Source organism: Polypterus senegalus, chromosome 4 (assembly GCF_016835505.1).
Source record: "Polypterus senegalus isolate Bchr_013 chromosome 4, ASM1683550v1, whole genome shotgun sequence".
Taxonomy (NCBI): Eukaryota; Metazoa; Chordata; class Cladistia; order Polypteriformes; family Polypteridae; genus Polypterus; species Polypterus senegalus.
The window spans coordinates 210,567,761-210,583,895 of NC_053157.1; the positions used below are offsets into that span (position 1 = coordinate 210,567,761).

Below are 16,135 nucleotides of genomic sequence, written 5' to 3' on the forward strand. Positions count from 1 at the left end.
TTTACAAGGTGGATGGTGTCCAAATTATAACTATTATAGGGTTCTCCTTGTGTAGCATGCAACTGTGAGTGGGAAGATGCATGAAATAGTAGCAATAGCTGTCTGGAGTCAAGATATTTAATATTTAGTGTCCTCCATTGCATAGGATGCCCCCATATGAGATTTAGTGTATAGAATTCTCCTTTATGTGGTATCCCTGAGCCTGTGGCTGTACAACAAGGAACCTTTAAGAGGCCAGTGGTTGAGGCTGCACAACTCCACTGTGGACATTCAGGCTTTGCCATCTTCTTTAAACCTCTGTTCACTTGCTTTCATCTGATGCATTTTGCTTCTTGTTACTTCCCTGATGCTTTCTGCAGTTCCATCACTCCATCTTTTTCGCATCTTTATTTTTTAGGTCTTCAAGTCATTTCCTTTTACTCATGCCCGCTGCCTGTTGTTCATTTCTTACATAAAAGACTTGCTTTTACTTTTTTTGAATATATTAGCTTCCTTCTGCAAAAGGTTTAAAACCCATTATATTTTCCTTTTAAAGTATTAAACAAAAAAAAAACTGTAATCTATACATTTTTGGCAGCTTCATTATTGTCTCCATATGTGAAATAAATGTTCAACCAGTCCATGGTGCATTTTACCTGTCTTTTTATTGTTTTTATTATACTGTTTTGAATGTTATCCTCATTTTCATTTTGCATTGTATTTTGGGGAAACGGATATACGTCCTTCTCCCCCTCCTCCTCCTCCTCCTCCTCCTCCTCCTTCTCCTCCTCCACCTCCTCTTCTGCTTAATCCTCTCCTTCCACACCCTGGCCTGTTTTTGCCCTGAGTCAAACAGTGGCCCCCAGCATTTCATCTGTCTCTGCCATAATCTCATTCTGGTTGGAGTCAAGTCCAAAAAACTTGACCTTGAGGCCATCCACAGGGTGGACAACAGGGACAGTGATGACCCTTGAGAAAGTCCTGGTGGCAAGCTCAAACCGACTGCTGCCAGCTAACTCGATGGCCAGTACTCGTAAGAAGAGCTTGGCCAGCTGTTTTCCAAGACATGTCCGCACTCCTCCTCCAAAAGGTAAGTAATGGAATCGTCCCTCCTTGTCCTCACATCGTTCCTGGTTGAAGCGCTCTGGGTCAAATGAATCAACATCCTTAAAAACAGTGGATGTGTCATGGGTGTCCCTAATGCTGTACATCACACTCCAGCCTTTAGGAATCTGAAAACCCTAGAAGAAAACAGAAAAAGATCAGATTCATTCTCTCTATCCTCAACATATCTCACTTCTATTTCTATAAAAGTCAACCTTCATACTAACACTTAATTTTACCCAATTCTCCTATAGCCTCATTTCCTGCTCATTGTTCTCAAACTGTGATGTTTTGGAAATTTTAATAGAATTCATTGTTTCCATTATTTATGACTGATGTAAAATTTAAGCTCAAATGCTGGAAGTTCAATTGGGATAAAACCAAAAATGTGCCTAATTTGACACTCTAGAGCAGTGGTTCCCAACCTGTGGTACAGCGGACCAGTTGGGGCGTACACAAAAATAATTTTGGTAATGGAGGAAAGCAACAAATAAAGGACAAATCGAGTCTATGATCAAGAAATTGGATTTTTGGGAACCATGTATCAAAAAAGACCAGCGTGACGTTTTTGAGACACTTCACAGTTTCTTATCTAAGAATGAGCTGAAATTGTCAAAAGTAGTAAAAAGTAGTATAATAGATCACTTAAAAGCACTTAAAGTGTCGTTCAGACAGTATTTTCTGAAGCATAATAATGAAGATAACTGGATTTTAAATCCATTCAACGAATAGTTTTTCGACTTGTTGAAAAAACAATCACTTTCTGAAAGAGAAAAATTGATTGAACTTTCGACTGATTCTTCTTTACAATCTGATTTCAAAAAAAGAAATGTCATTGACTTCTAGGCAGCAGTGAAATAAGAGTACCAAGAACTCAGTGATAAAGCAATAAAATATTTATTACCTTTCACGAACACAGAGCTTGTCGAAAGAACATACAGTATGCATATATTAAGAATAAATATCACAATAAGGGAGGTTGTATGTATCTTTTGTCATTTGAACCTGATTTTACAAAACTGGGATCTATGAAACAAGCTCAAGGATCAAATTAAAATTATTAAGAGCCATGTTGGAAGATTTGTATATCAAGATGCATAATTGTTATGTACTTTCATCATAAGTTAATGTGGGTAAAATTATTTTACTGCTGTTTTCATTGGTTTTGATCTTATGTTAGGCTTCTATTATAAAAAAAATGAAATAAATTGTAAAAAGTAAAATTTAAAATAAAAGCTTATAAATGTCATTAGGTTAATTTGAGTCATTTGATTATTTAGCTAACCTAAGAAAATTAAAAAAACCTTTTTTCAGGGATGGGTGAGGGTAATGAAGAGAGGGGGTACTCATAAATGAAAAGCCTAAAAGGTTGGGAACCATTGCTCTAGAGGACTAAGATAAGCAAATAGTTTGAAATAAAAACAAGTTAGGTTAGGAATGAAGAGGAAAAAATAGCATGCATCAGTGGCCTAAAACTAAAAATGATAGAACTACAGGGAAATTTGAAATATGACACTGAGCATAATTAAATGGGCAGAGATAATCTTTTCCTACTTTTTATAAATGCTTTCCATTTGATTCAATGTTTCAAAATGAAAAATACATGTAATGTTCTCTTCTACTCACATCAAGCTCAAAGGTCTGCAGGGCTGTGCGATAGCCCCCTGAGACTGGTGAGTAGAGACGTAGCACCTCTTTGATAACGCAGTCCAGGTACTTGAGGCTGAAGATGTTGTCAAGACGGAGTGCTCCCTCACAAAGACAGCCATTGTGTAGAATCCCATTACTGCGTAGCTCCTCTCGTAGTTTCTCCAAGACTGCGGGGTGTTTCAAAAGTTGCATGATCAGAGATGTGCTGGCGCTGGCAGTGGTTGCAAAGGCAGCAAAGATAAGCTCAATGGTAAATTCCTAAGGGAAAACAATATTGTTAAATTAGTCTGTCATTGCTTTATGGCATACAACATAACATGGATTGCTGCAATGAAAGGCCTACTATTGCCTACCATACTGATAACTTAGCAATTAATAGTTTTTATTCTCTGACTCATACATCAGGAATTAATTAGAAGTGCCATATCTGAATAATACATTTTGATGAATGTGACAGAAGGAAGTAAATGTTAATTAATGGAAAATGCCATAGGAACTGTCAAAAGCAAGCAAAGGTCAGAGGTATGGGTAAGTCAAATGATCTTTCAACAAAACCAAACACACGCCAAAACTTCAAGAATAAAATGAAAGCAAAAAATGAAGTCTGAAATATTTTAATAAAGAATTCTTACTGGGAATTCTTCAGAATTTAGTCACAATGTTCAGACTAATCTCAAGCAGATGTTAACATTGATAGCAGCAGTGTGTTGCCATTTTCTGTTTCTTGTGGTCCTAAATATGTGGCCAGCAATAGGCAGCATTTTTTGTAAATAATGTGGTGATGTGCACAAAGATTCAATAACACACAGTGGCTCGTACAAACAATTTTAACAAAATTTACCTCCCTGCGTGGAGTGTGCATGTTCTCCTATGTCTGCATGGGATTCCTACGGGTGCTCTGGTTTCCTACCACTGTGCAAAGACAAGCAGGTTAGGTGAATAGGCGTGTGTGTGTGTATGTTCATTTTGTGATGGACTGGTGACTCTCCATGTTTTGTTCTTGAATTGTACCCTATGCAAGCTGGGATAGGCTTCAGCCCCCCACCTCCATACCCCACAAGCCTTATCTGGATTTAGAGGGTTAGAAAATGACATGACATGACAATATGCCCAAATTAAGTCCAAAAAAAAAAAGACAAAAATCTCATGCTTAACAAAATCAAGGTGTCGTAAGAGAGGGAAGATGAGAGTCTTAAAGAGGGAGAAGTCAAAACTAAAAAATGGAAATCAAAAGCCAAAATCTATCCTTCCTTAGTAAAGCATATGTCAGTTTTTTCCTCAAGTTGATTTTCTTCTAGCCCTCTGATTTCTGTAGCCAATGCCATTCTTTACATTTTCAGAGTTAAGTTTTCTTTCTTACTTCCCAATTGACTACATTGAATTCTTTTTCTACTTTACCTTGCCAGCTAGTTTTGTGCCCCTTTCAATGATTTCTCTAACAACAAAAGATCATTATCTGTCAATTTTTTACACTTTACATTTTTACTTTTTTCTTAATTTCTTGCAATAAATTAGCTCTTTCTTATTTTAACTTTTTCCCTCCCTAAATGTAACGTAAGTCTCCCCTTTCTTTCAAAAATCAAAGAGCTAAGGAAGTAACCCTAGTTGTCGAATGCAATACATGACAGTTGTGATATCATATGCTGCCACACACTCACTTCTACAGTTACAGTGCATGTGGCAGTGCCAGTTCAAGATGCAAGGTGTTTTCTGATGTTGACGTTGTTTCATATGAAAGTAAGTGCTATGATATAATCAAAAGAAAAATGTCAGAAATTGATCAACAAAGGTGCCATTACTCTGCCACAAATAGCATAAGGTAGAGGGAAAATTTTCCTTATGGAATAGAAAGGAGGAGGCAAAATCAAAGTCAGGGTAAAGGTAAAGTCAAAAACTGAGCCCATCTTTGACAAACATGTTTCTTCTAACACCACTGACTGAAATGCTGTCAAATCTGACCCTAACATTTTTTTTTTATCTTTAGGCATAAAAAGCAAATATAAAATGTTTTTACATTAATATGTGAATTTGTTTAAACTTAGGAAAAAATGTTAACACACCAAAATTTTAATCGACTCAATATTAATTTTAAACAAAACACCTATCCCTTCACACAAAACAAATAATTATGAAATTGGCTTCAGTGATTTAGAAAAGTAAATATTTTTACTCAAAGAAATACATGAGTCCTTGCTGATTTAGGGTATGGAATTTACTCAAATGGTAAATGTGTTCGGAGCAAATGAAGAAAGTACAAGTACTGTATCTCATACAATATTTATAGTATTCTAAGATAGGAATAATTTCAGAATCATCAAGTTTTCTTTTGCTCATTGCTGGGTAATCAAGTCAAAATGGGTAAAAAAAGTTATCATGATTAAAACAAACAAATAGATGTTTTGCTCTCACACTTTTGTCTAAAATGGGTCAAATTTGACCCCATGAACTTATTAATGCTATAAATTTATAAACTGAACATTTAGGAAATATAAACCATTTTGTAAATTAATCATTTAAGGATGGATAGTAGAACTTTTATTGTAAAGTAGAAAAAAAGAATCCCCAAAATAATGTAATTTTATACAGTATAACTGGAGTCAAATTCAACCACATTTCAGGCTGTGGACGGTTAAATAAAATGAAATAAAAATTACTTTGCCAGAATTTGTAGTCAGGAAAGCATACCAAGGCTGCTTTGTCCTGAATAGTAATTTTAAACCTTTCCTCAAAATGCTGCACACCAAATCCAAAAAATATTGGATGGCAGAAGGAGCACATCATTACTTTTTATACTTCCAGATTGTGACTTCACAATGGAGCTTCCTAGTATTACATGATAGCAAGGGCCAAAATGGTGACCAAATCCAATAACAAAACAACAAGCAAAATACTTTTGCTATGAAACATAAATAATAAATCACAATATCTGACACGATCATAGCACCCATTAAAATGCACCCACACTCAAAGACGACCAGTTTTGTATCACCAACTAACCTGTGTAACTTTGAGGAAAACCTCAGTACTTGTAGAAACCCACACATGAATAACTATGTGGAATTGCAGCCCAGGACACTGGATCTACTAACATACATCTTTTAGGGAATGTGTGTGACCTCAGAAAAGCAACAGCATAGCAGAATGAGCCACAATTATTTGTCTCATTACTGATGATAAAATGTAAATGTTTCCTGTTTGAGAATCTCCTCTCAGAACATCCAAAGTTATAGAAGGAAAGAGCAGTGGTATAGTTATCCCAGTGTTGCTATGTGCTATCTGATGCTGTCATTGCTTCATGACACAGTAAGTGCTACGATAAAACAGAATGTCAGGTTATATAGCACCCTGACATGTTGAGTACAAGTCCAAGGAGGTTATACTCAGTGTTTATAACACACTGATGAGGCCTAATCTAGAGTACTGTGTGTAGTTTTAGTCTCCAGACCTCAAAAATGGCATAGCAGTGCTAGAAAAGGTCCAGAGAAGAGCGACTAGGCTGATTCCAGGGCTACAGGGGTTGAATTATGAGGAAGGATTAAATGAGCTGAGCCTTTACAGTTTAAGCAAAAGCAGATTAAGAGGTGACATAATTTAAAATTATGAAGGGAATTAGTTCAGTGGATTGAGACTCTTACTTTAAAATGAGTTCATCAAGAACACGGGGACACAGTTGGAAACGTCTTAAGGTTTAACCTCACACAAACATTAACAAGTTTTTTCTTTACACAGAGAACCATAGACACTTGGAAAAAGCTACCAAGTAGTGTGGTAGACAGTAAGACTTTACTTTCAAAAACAATTGGATGGAGGTATTAAGGGAATAGGAATGGCAAGCTTTTTTGGGCTGAATGGCCCATTTCTTTCTAGACAGTTATGATGTTCTAATGTTCGAAAAACAGAACTTTAGAAATGAACATTTAAAGTAACTAAAAAGCTACAAAAACTAAATTCAAATCATTTCAGATGCTGGCATGAAGCATATGAACTTCACAAGTGTAGTTTCTTGTAATTTTCCACAGATGTCTAACATACAGTGGAGGAAAAAGTATTTAAATTATAACAATTACTGAACATTTTAACTAAACATGATGTTAAACAGAGTATTATAAATTTTACAATCCTTGGTTGTACTCTCATGGAATCCTGCAGAAAGTCAAAGGTTTTCCTTCTCTGAGTAACAGCTAAGAAAACATGCCATTATTCTTGTCTTTGTAACCATGAGTATGAAACAAACGTGGCGAACAACCACCTACAGTAAATTAATGTAGATAATTGTAAATGTACTGGCCTTGTTTTAAAGTCCTTGTCAGTCTATGTGCTGCTAACATATGTCACCACATGTACAGAAGTTAGTAATGATCTCTGCTCTCCCTCAGCAATTACTTGAGCCTCACCTTGCACCCCACACAACTGAAGTTCATGTCCTCATGCCCTGGCTTCCCAACTATAAGGTCCACATTCTAAGCTGCTGCCTAAGCCATGAAAGTACACTAAAATCAGAAGATATCTGTTGCCTGCAAATCTTTGTCATCACAATTTTTCAAATTTCTAATTAAACTGCAGCCATCTTTGATTCAAGGTTCACATAAACCATAATTTAGCTTGGCTTTCTAGGTGTGAGACAACTGCTTAGTCTAGTGAAGGTCGAGTGTCCCAATATATCCACACTCTTTGTTCAGGGTGACAATGGGCAGACACAAAGTTTTGGATGAAATCAAGTGTAAAGTCAGGCTGCCTTCATAAAGACACAGAGTTCAGAGTGAGGCCTTCTCATGTCTGCAGTATTCATCTTTTGTGAAAATCTGGTTGGCAGGTAACGCATAAACATGGAATGTTCTCTTTTCTAATTATAGATTTATATAATAATTTCCTCTTTCAAGCAGTTTTGCCCCTGCCATCTCTTGAGGTAAGAAAAAACATGACATTGACAGACAACTGAAGAATCCCTGTTATCATAGGTAGGGTTTCATTTAACAAAAAAAAAGCAGAAAAAACACTTTTGGCCGTGAAAGCAAGTGCTTGTGCCAGAGGTAAAATGCCATTGACAGAAGAACAGCAACAATAAACTGTAAGGCATCCCTTTTCATACATAGCCCTGTCCTCGGCTACAAACGAACATGCATTCCAGCAAATGAAAATAAAATTTGGCGTTGCTTAGACTAGTCTTAAAACATCACACCCAGGTATCTGACTGAAAGCATGTTGGCTGCTTCTCAACTTGCCGCTGCTTTGAAACAAGCAGGAAATTCTTGTGTGCACCTTGTTGGCTTAATCGACTTAAACAATTTCTTTGCTTTGTTATTTCTGACAGAGACTCAACAGGCCCTAAGGAGCAGAGCTCAGGGTAGGATAGGAAGGGCTTTGGATGGTTCCGGTGCCTTCTGCAACAGGCTGTCCTGAACTCGAGACGGTTAGATGCCTAGGTGATTTCCCAGTTTATTAACGGAGGAAGCTTTCCTGTTTCCGTGTTGGCTTAGATAATTGTGCCTCTATTGGAGTTCAAATGAAATGATTTTCATTTGCCTTATTTCATACGTTGGATGTTGAAAATCTCAATAAAAGCAAACGGCATTAACTAAAAGTTAATGAGAAGGAATAACCCAGTCACATATTCTATTCGGCATGCTAAATACAACATAAAATATCGAGAAAGAATATTCAGCTCAACTTAGTTCTTACCACGGAGTACTCATCACTGAGGGCAGCAGGCCAGAATGCTCACAATCACACAGTTATGAAATATTAATTGAAAAGTAAACAGACTACAAAACCTATGCAAGGGAGCAAACATATCTGTTAAACGTGACATTAAAAGATTGATCTATAAACTTTGGTTAAAGTGAAATCAACAAGCTACTAACAGCTACTTGGCAACATGGTGGAGAAAAGTAGTTATGTAATAGTTATGATTTGGAAAGACAACATAGCAGAATATGCAAAATACGGTAGCCTGATGTTGCAACAGAAAGAGCCCAAAGCTGTCCTGTTGATGACAATTACAAGTGCAAGTAATGTAGCTGCTTCCTTGCGGCTAGGTCAGCTAGCTCAGCTAGCTCATGACTGTGTTCTCAATGCATTTACAGTATGCCATGTCAGGTTCACAAAATGTGTACTACCCTTTTTCATGTTCTAACCCTATGATCCATTCAATTTACCATTTCTCTTCACAGAGGCAGCTCTCCCACCATGTCCCTTTTCCACTGGGCACCAGTATTCATTTCCCACTTTCCAAATCAACACAAAGCAACCATTAAGGAGGGTTCTTTTGTCTCAGATGACCTATCAGGCTTCTGCTGGTAAAGATGTGCATCTCCACAGTAGGATAACTTCACTTGACCTTTGTAAAGGATGGACAATCTGACCCTTCTCATACAGGTCACAACTCCAATGTAACCTGGACTTTTCCACAAGGGAGGCACTCTCATCTTGAGCTGTCCCCAATGTGTGCTCACTAAATAAAATTCAGTCATCGTATTCAAAGAGCAGCTGTTTCAGCCAATTAGCCTATTTAACACTTTTCCAAGATGGTGTCATTGACAGGTAAACTCTCTTCTGGTTATCGAAAACACACAAGAGATTCCAATGTTTCCGTCTATGTTCAAATTCAAAGCAAAACCAAAATAATTTGATTTTTCACAGCTGTCTGACTGAGAAGAATGGAAGAGAAAATGTATCATCTCTGTCAAAAGAAACAAAGGGACAAACTTTGTTATACACTATGGCCTTATTTATGTTTGTGGCTGGTGCATCAGATCCAACGAGTACATAAAGTTTATGCGCTGTCTTAAGATTGCTGCTGTGCTGGAAGAACTTTGGTGCCGTACCGACATGGGAATTAAAAGTACAAATGCTTGTCTCAAAAACTGTACACTGATGGAAAATCACACACTGGGTGCATTCTCAGTAAAATGTGACTATGCAACAGCACCTGCTCCGGGTCAGTATACACAACTTAACTTATTTACAATGACATTAACTAACACAGTGAACTATAAGTCTAAAACTACATCTTATGCTGTTATGTTTGTGCATTTCATTGGGGAACTTAAACCCTACTATACAACAAACATAAAAACAATATGAAGATAAATGATAGTTCAACATAAATCAAATATCGATAATTTGTAAGATAACAGCTAAATTACCTTGTTTATTTTATATTCTAGTATACTGACATCCATCAAAATAGAGTGAGCTACCATTACATTTCAACATACTGACATCAGAAAGTAAATAAACTTACATTGATAATTATAAAGGAATTCCTCCAAAAAATGCATTGCCTTTGCCCACTTTTGATGCTTTTTTTACTGCAAAAATCAATTTTTAGAAATGAAAAGAGAAAGATGGAATACATGTGATCCAGTGTGAGCCAACTAATAGGAAGTAGGTATACCCATTAAAGTGTGACTAGAAGTTTGTGAAAAAGACTAATCAAGCCCTTTGAACTTGTCAGAACGTAATCGACTCAAATGAGAAATGACTCCTTTTTCCCAGAACTGGCTTGAACGATTTGAGCTCTGTTACACTCTCAGTCAGTACTGATAAAGATGAATCCTTCTCTCTGTATCTGTATTTTAAGGAAACCATTGAGACTGAGAGAGATGGAAACAGAGAGAGAGAGACTCTCCTTATCCGATGAAAGACTTCATATCCAAAGCCAGATGACCATAGCCAAGTTTTTTGGACTATCACAAATATTTTTTTGTACTAGACATAAAATAGTGTAATGTGATGCACACTATTACCATACTAGGAAAAGGCCATGACATTTCCTCAATTCTAAAATTATATTATTAAACAGTCAATTAAATGGTGTCAAACATGTGTGTCTGTGAATCACCCTCCTGACTCATCTTGAGTATGCAGTTCCACCTTGGGACAAGAGGGGGGACCTATTGCTAACAGTATCATCTTTTTTCTGTTCCCACTACCAAGAGAAGGGCAACTGATTCCTCCCTTCCAGACGGAGGACTATAAATCTGAGGCGCTCTCAGAAGGCAGCATCTCATTCTAGACTGATGCTCAAGAGAGGTAGATGTCCCAACCAGACTTGATTGTTATAACAACTGTCTAATTTGTGATATGTTAATTTTTCTGCACCATCGTGCACCATTTATATTTGAAACTTACTTTGATAATTAAACAGGGTGACTCAGCTTCTGCTCCAAAATTTCTTGGGATTGGTTGTCATATCTCACATGAACACATTGGGCTCTGATACCCTACTTTATACACGTGTGTTCTGTGTGGGCCTGTAAAGCCACTGAAACAAACACTGCCTTTACTCAGTAGTATTAGTATTATCAGTCTCTATCCTCAGACCATCAGGAGGACCACAGGAGAGAAGCCATTGTACTGTTTTGGTAAGATTCTGAAATCTATGCCATATTGCAGGAAACAGTTGGGGACTGAGTACAGGTATATTGCCAGGCCTTGCCGCAAAGGACCAACTTCATATCACTAACACATACATCTTTGGGGTTGGGAATGCTGGATCCATTACCCATTGTAAACTCAAATTCCCCTAACAAACATGTTACTGCGGATGTGAGGGGAAAAACAGGATGTCTTCAGGAAATCAACAGAGTAGAGAAATGAGTGTTTTATTTGGCTCAGTATTGGTAATGATAATATTTAAGCGTTTGCCATTTAAGAGTCTTCTCCCAGAACCTCCAAAGCTATAGAAGTAAAAGAGCGGTTGTTTCATCACCCCAGTAGTAGTAGAGGCCCCTCATCTGGGCAGTGGCCTTTGTCTACACCCCATTCTGATACTGGTACACCGTAAGCTGTTTATTCTTTTTTCTCTGGAGCCTGGTCTGCTTTGGCAGGAATGGCAGTCCCTTCTCACAGGAAGAGAAAGCGTCTTTAGATTTCAGATTTCTGGGGTCAGGTCAGCGGGTGTAAGAAACATGAAATGGCTTTAGATAATCTTGTTTCTGCCAAAAGCTATTAACCTACACATGACACATGGGTCAGTCGCTGTCTGATAATCAAGAGGAAATCCAATCCAAGTGCTTAGTTAGCCGTGCAAGGTATTAGAGGGGATTAGCCCTTGTGCTGCTTCCGTTTGCGCAGTGAGTTCCTTCACAAAGTGCAATTCATAAGGGAAACACTCTTGGATCGCCTTTGGTTCCTTAAAACCTTGCATTCTGTCCCAGCATTCTGACTGAGGCCTAACTTGGCTCAGTTTCCAGACAAAGCCTAAAGAACCTCTTGTTTCATACAGATTGTGCCAGAAGTGGTCTAGACAGAAACGGCAAGTGACGTTTGGAAAAAGAAGTTAGCAAATATAAAAAGAAGAAACCAATAGGAGCGCAGATGAGTTATTTTTGTCCTCTTTTTTTTAGTAAAGAAAGAGAGTGGCCCTGAGTTATCTCATTTTTGGGAGACGGTAGTTTTTTTAAAACTGGCGCTCAAGTGAAAATTGACCATTAGTCTTGATGTGGCTCTTGCACAGCAGTATTTTTCACAATGTAATACAAAGGATACATTATACCTCTGTGAAGAGTTTAAAACTTTATAGAATATTTAAATATTATAATAATCCATTTTTAGCTTTTAAACATCTAAGAATATCCACATTTTAGCAAAAACAATATAAATATTTGCCCAATGTCTCAGGCATTATATTTGATTTGAAATTCCAGAGTAAGTTGGTATTGTGTCAAGTCTTACCTACACTTTCCACATGTTCAACATTCATGGAAGGGAAGTCATAGACAAAACGGGTGGATCACATGGTGGCCAAAATCAAATTTGTAAAATTTATGAAAATATTAATAAACAGCAGCTCTCCTAGTACATAAAGCAATATAGTTACAACTCTCTGCACATTAGATGTATGAAAAGATGTATGGATGATCATGTTTTCATGTGCTTATTCAGAACAGGTAGTTGCAGATGGCTGTACATACACCACCATATCAGGATGGCCACATTGTGAGGGCAGTTGGCTGTGCCATGAGTGCCTAAGTTTATGAGTGTGAAAACGTTGACCACAAACTATTACATTTGTAAATGAAGAATTATCAACCTTATCAAGCTCCAAAAGCAACAGTACAGTAAATGATAAACTAAAAGCGTACCTACATCCCTGGGGTTAAAATGAATAACCTATCACTGCTGTATACTCAAATGATTATAGTGCCTTACATTCAGTTTGATTTCAGTGGGCTGGTCTCATGGACAACAGCAGAACAAAACATATTTTAAAGGAAATGGAAACTGGGCGACTGCTTGGCTGAGACTGACTACTGACAACAGCTTTAAGCGTCCTAGAAACTGGAAACTAAGGGTACAGGAACACATTGACCTCTGAAAGATTCCAAATTTAATGCTTATTTGTCTATGACACTCAACTGTATTTTTAGTGATTTATAGATGTTTTCATTGAAAGGCTGCAGTGAATAGTTATCCATAATTTAATCTAATTACAGGATCATGAAGAGACCATAATGTATGCCATCAGTGTCAGATACAGATATACAGTGCAAGTAACAACCCTGAAGGGGATACCAGTCCATAGCAGGGAACATTCACACACAGTGACCAACCACTAACCTAACCCAGACATTATTGAGATGTGGAAAGAAAGCTAGCAATACATAGGGAGAAACCCAAACAAACAATGGGAGACCCCGCAAAGTGCACACAGACACTGACAGACTCAGTATTAAAATCCAGTCTCCTGGAGTTGTGTGGAAGTAATGCCAGTCATTGTGCCACAGCTATCAGAAATTACCATATTTTATAACAATCAAATACATTCCATTATATTTGATCTTATAGGCAAACGTTTTACCTAAAGCAACTGATAGATTCCATATTTATAAAACAACGTTTCTCATGACTGGAGTACTGACTTGCTCAAGATCACAGAGTAGATGAGTGCTTTACATTCCACCGTCTTTGCTATTTAGCCAGTAGACCACAGTGCCCGCTATTATCTGTCAGCTGCTCTAAATGAAATACTTCAATCCATAAGCAATAGGTTATTAAAACTAAAATACTTTTCCTTTGATGACCTTGTATAGTACAAATGTCTACTGATTAGCACTTATGCTTAGAGAGGGTCGAGTTTGGTTCAGCGGAAAATGCATTTGGCGTTTTACTTCTTTAGTGCGTATTGTTGGTAAACAAGTCAGTGTCAAAAAGGTTTTTGGAAGTGTGGGTGCAAAGGGCACTCAATTAAATTGTGAGGTACTCATTATTCACGTGTGTTTTAATATGCCATATACTTGCTTTTCTCCTTAGTAAAGAACTCAATATTTAATAAAATGCAGGCAAATAAAAAAGATGGTGGAACAAAATAGCAACCATCCCAACAAATAAAAGATTTCATTATAATGTACTATGTGTATACAGTTAAACATTCACAGATTTTTCCAAATAGCCTGTCCACTTATTCATAGTTTGGATTTTTTTTTTACAGTGCAATTGCCTAATATCTTAATTCTAGGTACTCTACGAGACTGGGACACAGCACGTTTGTTTTAATACATCTTAAACAAATGGAGCACAAACACGTTAAATGACTTTCCTCAGGTCACATTGCGATTAGGACTGAAAAAGCAACTTTGCAATGAAAGGTCCGATATCTTAGCCATTACACCCTACTTCCCGACTGGATTAAATGATCTACTGTAAGTCACAACCCAGTTAACATGATTTGGGACAGTGGATTCTGATTTTCTCCACTCAATAAATATGCACAGAGATGATTTCATGAGGACTTGCCTTCCTCTCTTATGTTTCTAAGCCAGTGTTTTACTATATTTAACGATAATATTATAATTAGCACAGTTTTAGATGTAATATAGATCATAATAGAGAACTGCAGCACAGAATGTAAGAACATAAGAAGTATAACAAATAAGTGAAGACCATTCAGTCTGTCAGACTTGTTTGCTTAGCTAATACTGTAGCTGAGTTGTGCCAATACCTCATCCAGATACTTTTTAAAAGTTGTAAAGTTAATGATTTTGTCATTAGTTCCTGATTGCCACAATTCTTAGTGTGAAGAAGTGCTTCCTGTCTTAATTTTAAATGCACTTGTCTTATAATTTTACTGGTATCCTGGGGTTCTTGACTTACTATTTAATCAAATGCATTCTACAAATCTACTAAGAGTCATAATAACATAAAAATTTGGATTTTGAAAAAAAAATCAGATTGTTAAGCTTACAAGATGATTGTGAACCATCCATAAAAGGAAGTGTGAGTCAACTTTAATCATATTAGTAATTCTTTAAATAGCCATAATAGCAAGCATGGGACTGTTTCTTTGTATGATTATGCATCATATCATATATTATTCTCAAACCCTATAACCAAATTTACAATTGCAAGGACCTGGCAGTATGTGACAGAAGTGAGAAGCAGCCCTGGACAGGGCACCAGTTGATCACAGCACCCACTCACTCACACACAATTTAGAAGTGACAATTAGCTTAACTTGCATTTCATCAGGGATGTAGAAGAAAAGCTGATGCAGACATCGGCAGAACATGTCGACTCCAAATGGAAAATGTGTGTGTATGGGAGCACTGGATCTGTGAAGCAGTAACCCTAACAACTGCGCTACCATGCAGCCCTTCAAAGTATGACATTGTCATTTTTTGTTTGATCTTGGTATATATACTATGTACATGTGATAATAGATTCAAACTTAAATTCAGTAAACACAATTAGTCAAACTACTTAAACATAGTTCAATTTAATTCAAAACGTGTTTTTTGACAAAAAAATGTATTGCCTTGTTAAAATAGTAACTGATATTTAAAAAATAATTGAACTCATCATCAAGAAGTGCATTGATTAGCTTAAAAATATTTTTTCCATTTCTTTAAATAAAAAATTGAGTTACTGTGTAATGCATTTACTTTTTCTATTCTATTTCATTTGCATCTGTATTTTTTTCTAAAAAAAAAACTTATTTTGACTTTAAACATAAAATGAATATTAAATATAGAAGGAGTTCATGTTTAAATAAAGTTTTAAGTAATCAGTTTTACTTGTCCACTCAGCTATCCTTCCCAGAATCCTCCCTACCAGCAGCAACCAACCAGGGGTCAGTCACTTGCAGGGCACGTTTTCCCATACTCACTCATGCTAATAAAAGATGCAATTTGGGAGTAAATATGCAGATAGAGCAATCATAGCACAGATAATGATCAGACTTAGAAACAAAACCTGACCCCTGAAGCCATGAACCTCTTTCTGCCTCCACGCTGGCAGATTTTCTTAATCCTTATTTACAAAAAAAAAAAAATGGCGCATGTTCAGCCTTTTCATTATTCAAAATAGTCTTTGAGTAGGGATGGTTGAAGAGGGAAATTTTAGTTGGTTCTTCATTGTATGTTCCTTAACTCGCTTTATTCTAAAAATAAAGCAAAATAAT

At 36.8% G+C, this 16,135-nt stretch overlaps 1 protein-coding gene across 1 annotated transcript in view; it reads right to left on the reverse strand.

Annotated features, from left to right (window-relative positions):
* Positions 1 to 767: 767 nt before the first annotated feature.
* The window catches only part of LOC120527942 (cytochrome P450 26B1), a 61,423-nt gene continuing 46,055 nt past the window's right edge, over positions 768 to 16,135 (reverse strand). The window contains exons 5-6 of the mRNA XM_039751925.1: positions 2,710 to 2,991; positions 768 to 1,220 (exon numbers count right to left, since the gene is read on the reverse strand). Of these exons, the coding sequence (XP_039607859.1) occupies positions 828 to 1,220; positions 2,710 to 2,991 (675 nt within the window). The 3' untranslated portion in view covers positions 768 to 827. The remainder of the gene's footprint in view (positions 1,221 to 2,709; positions 2,992 to 16,135) is intronic.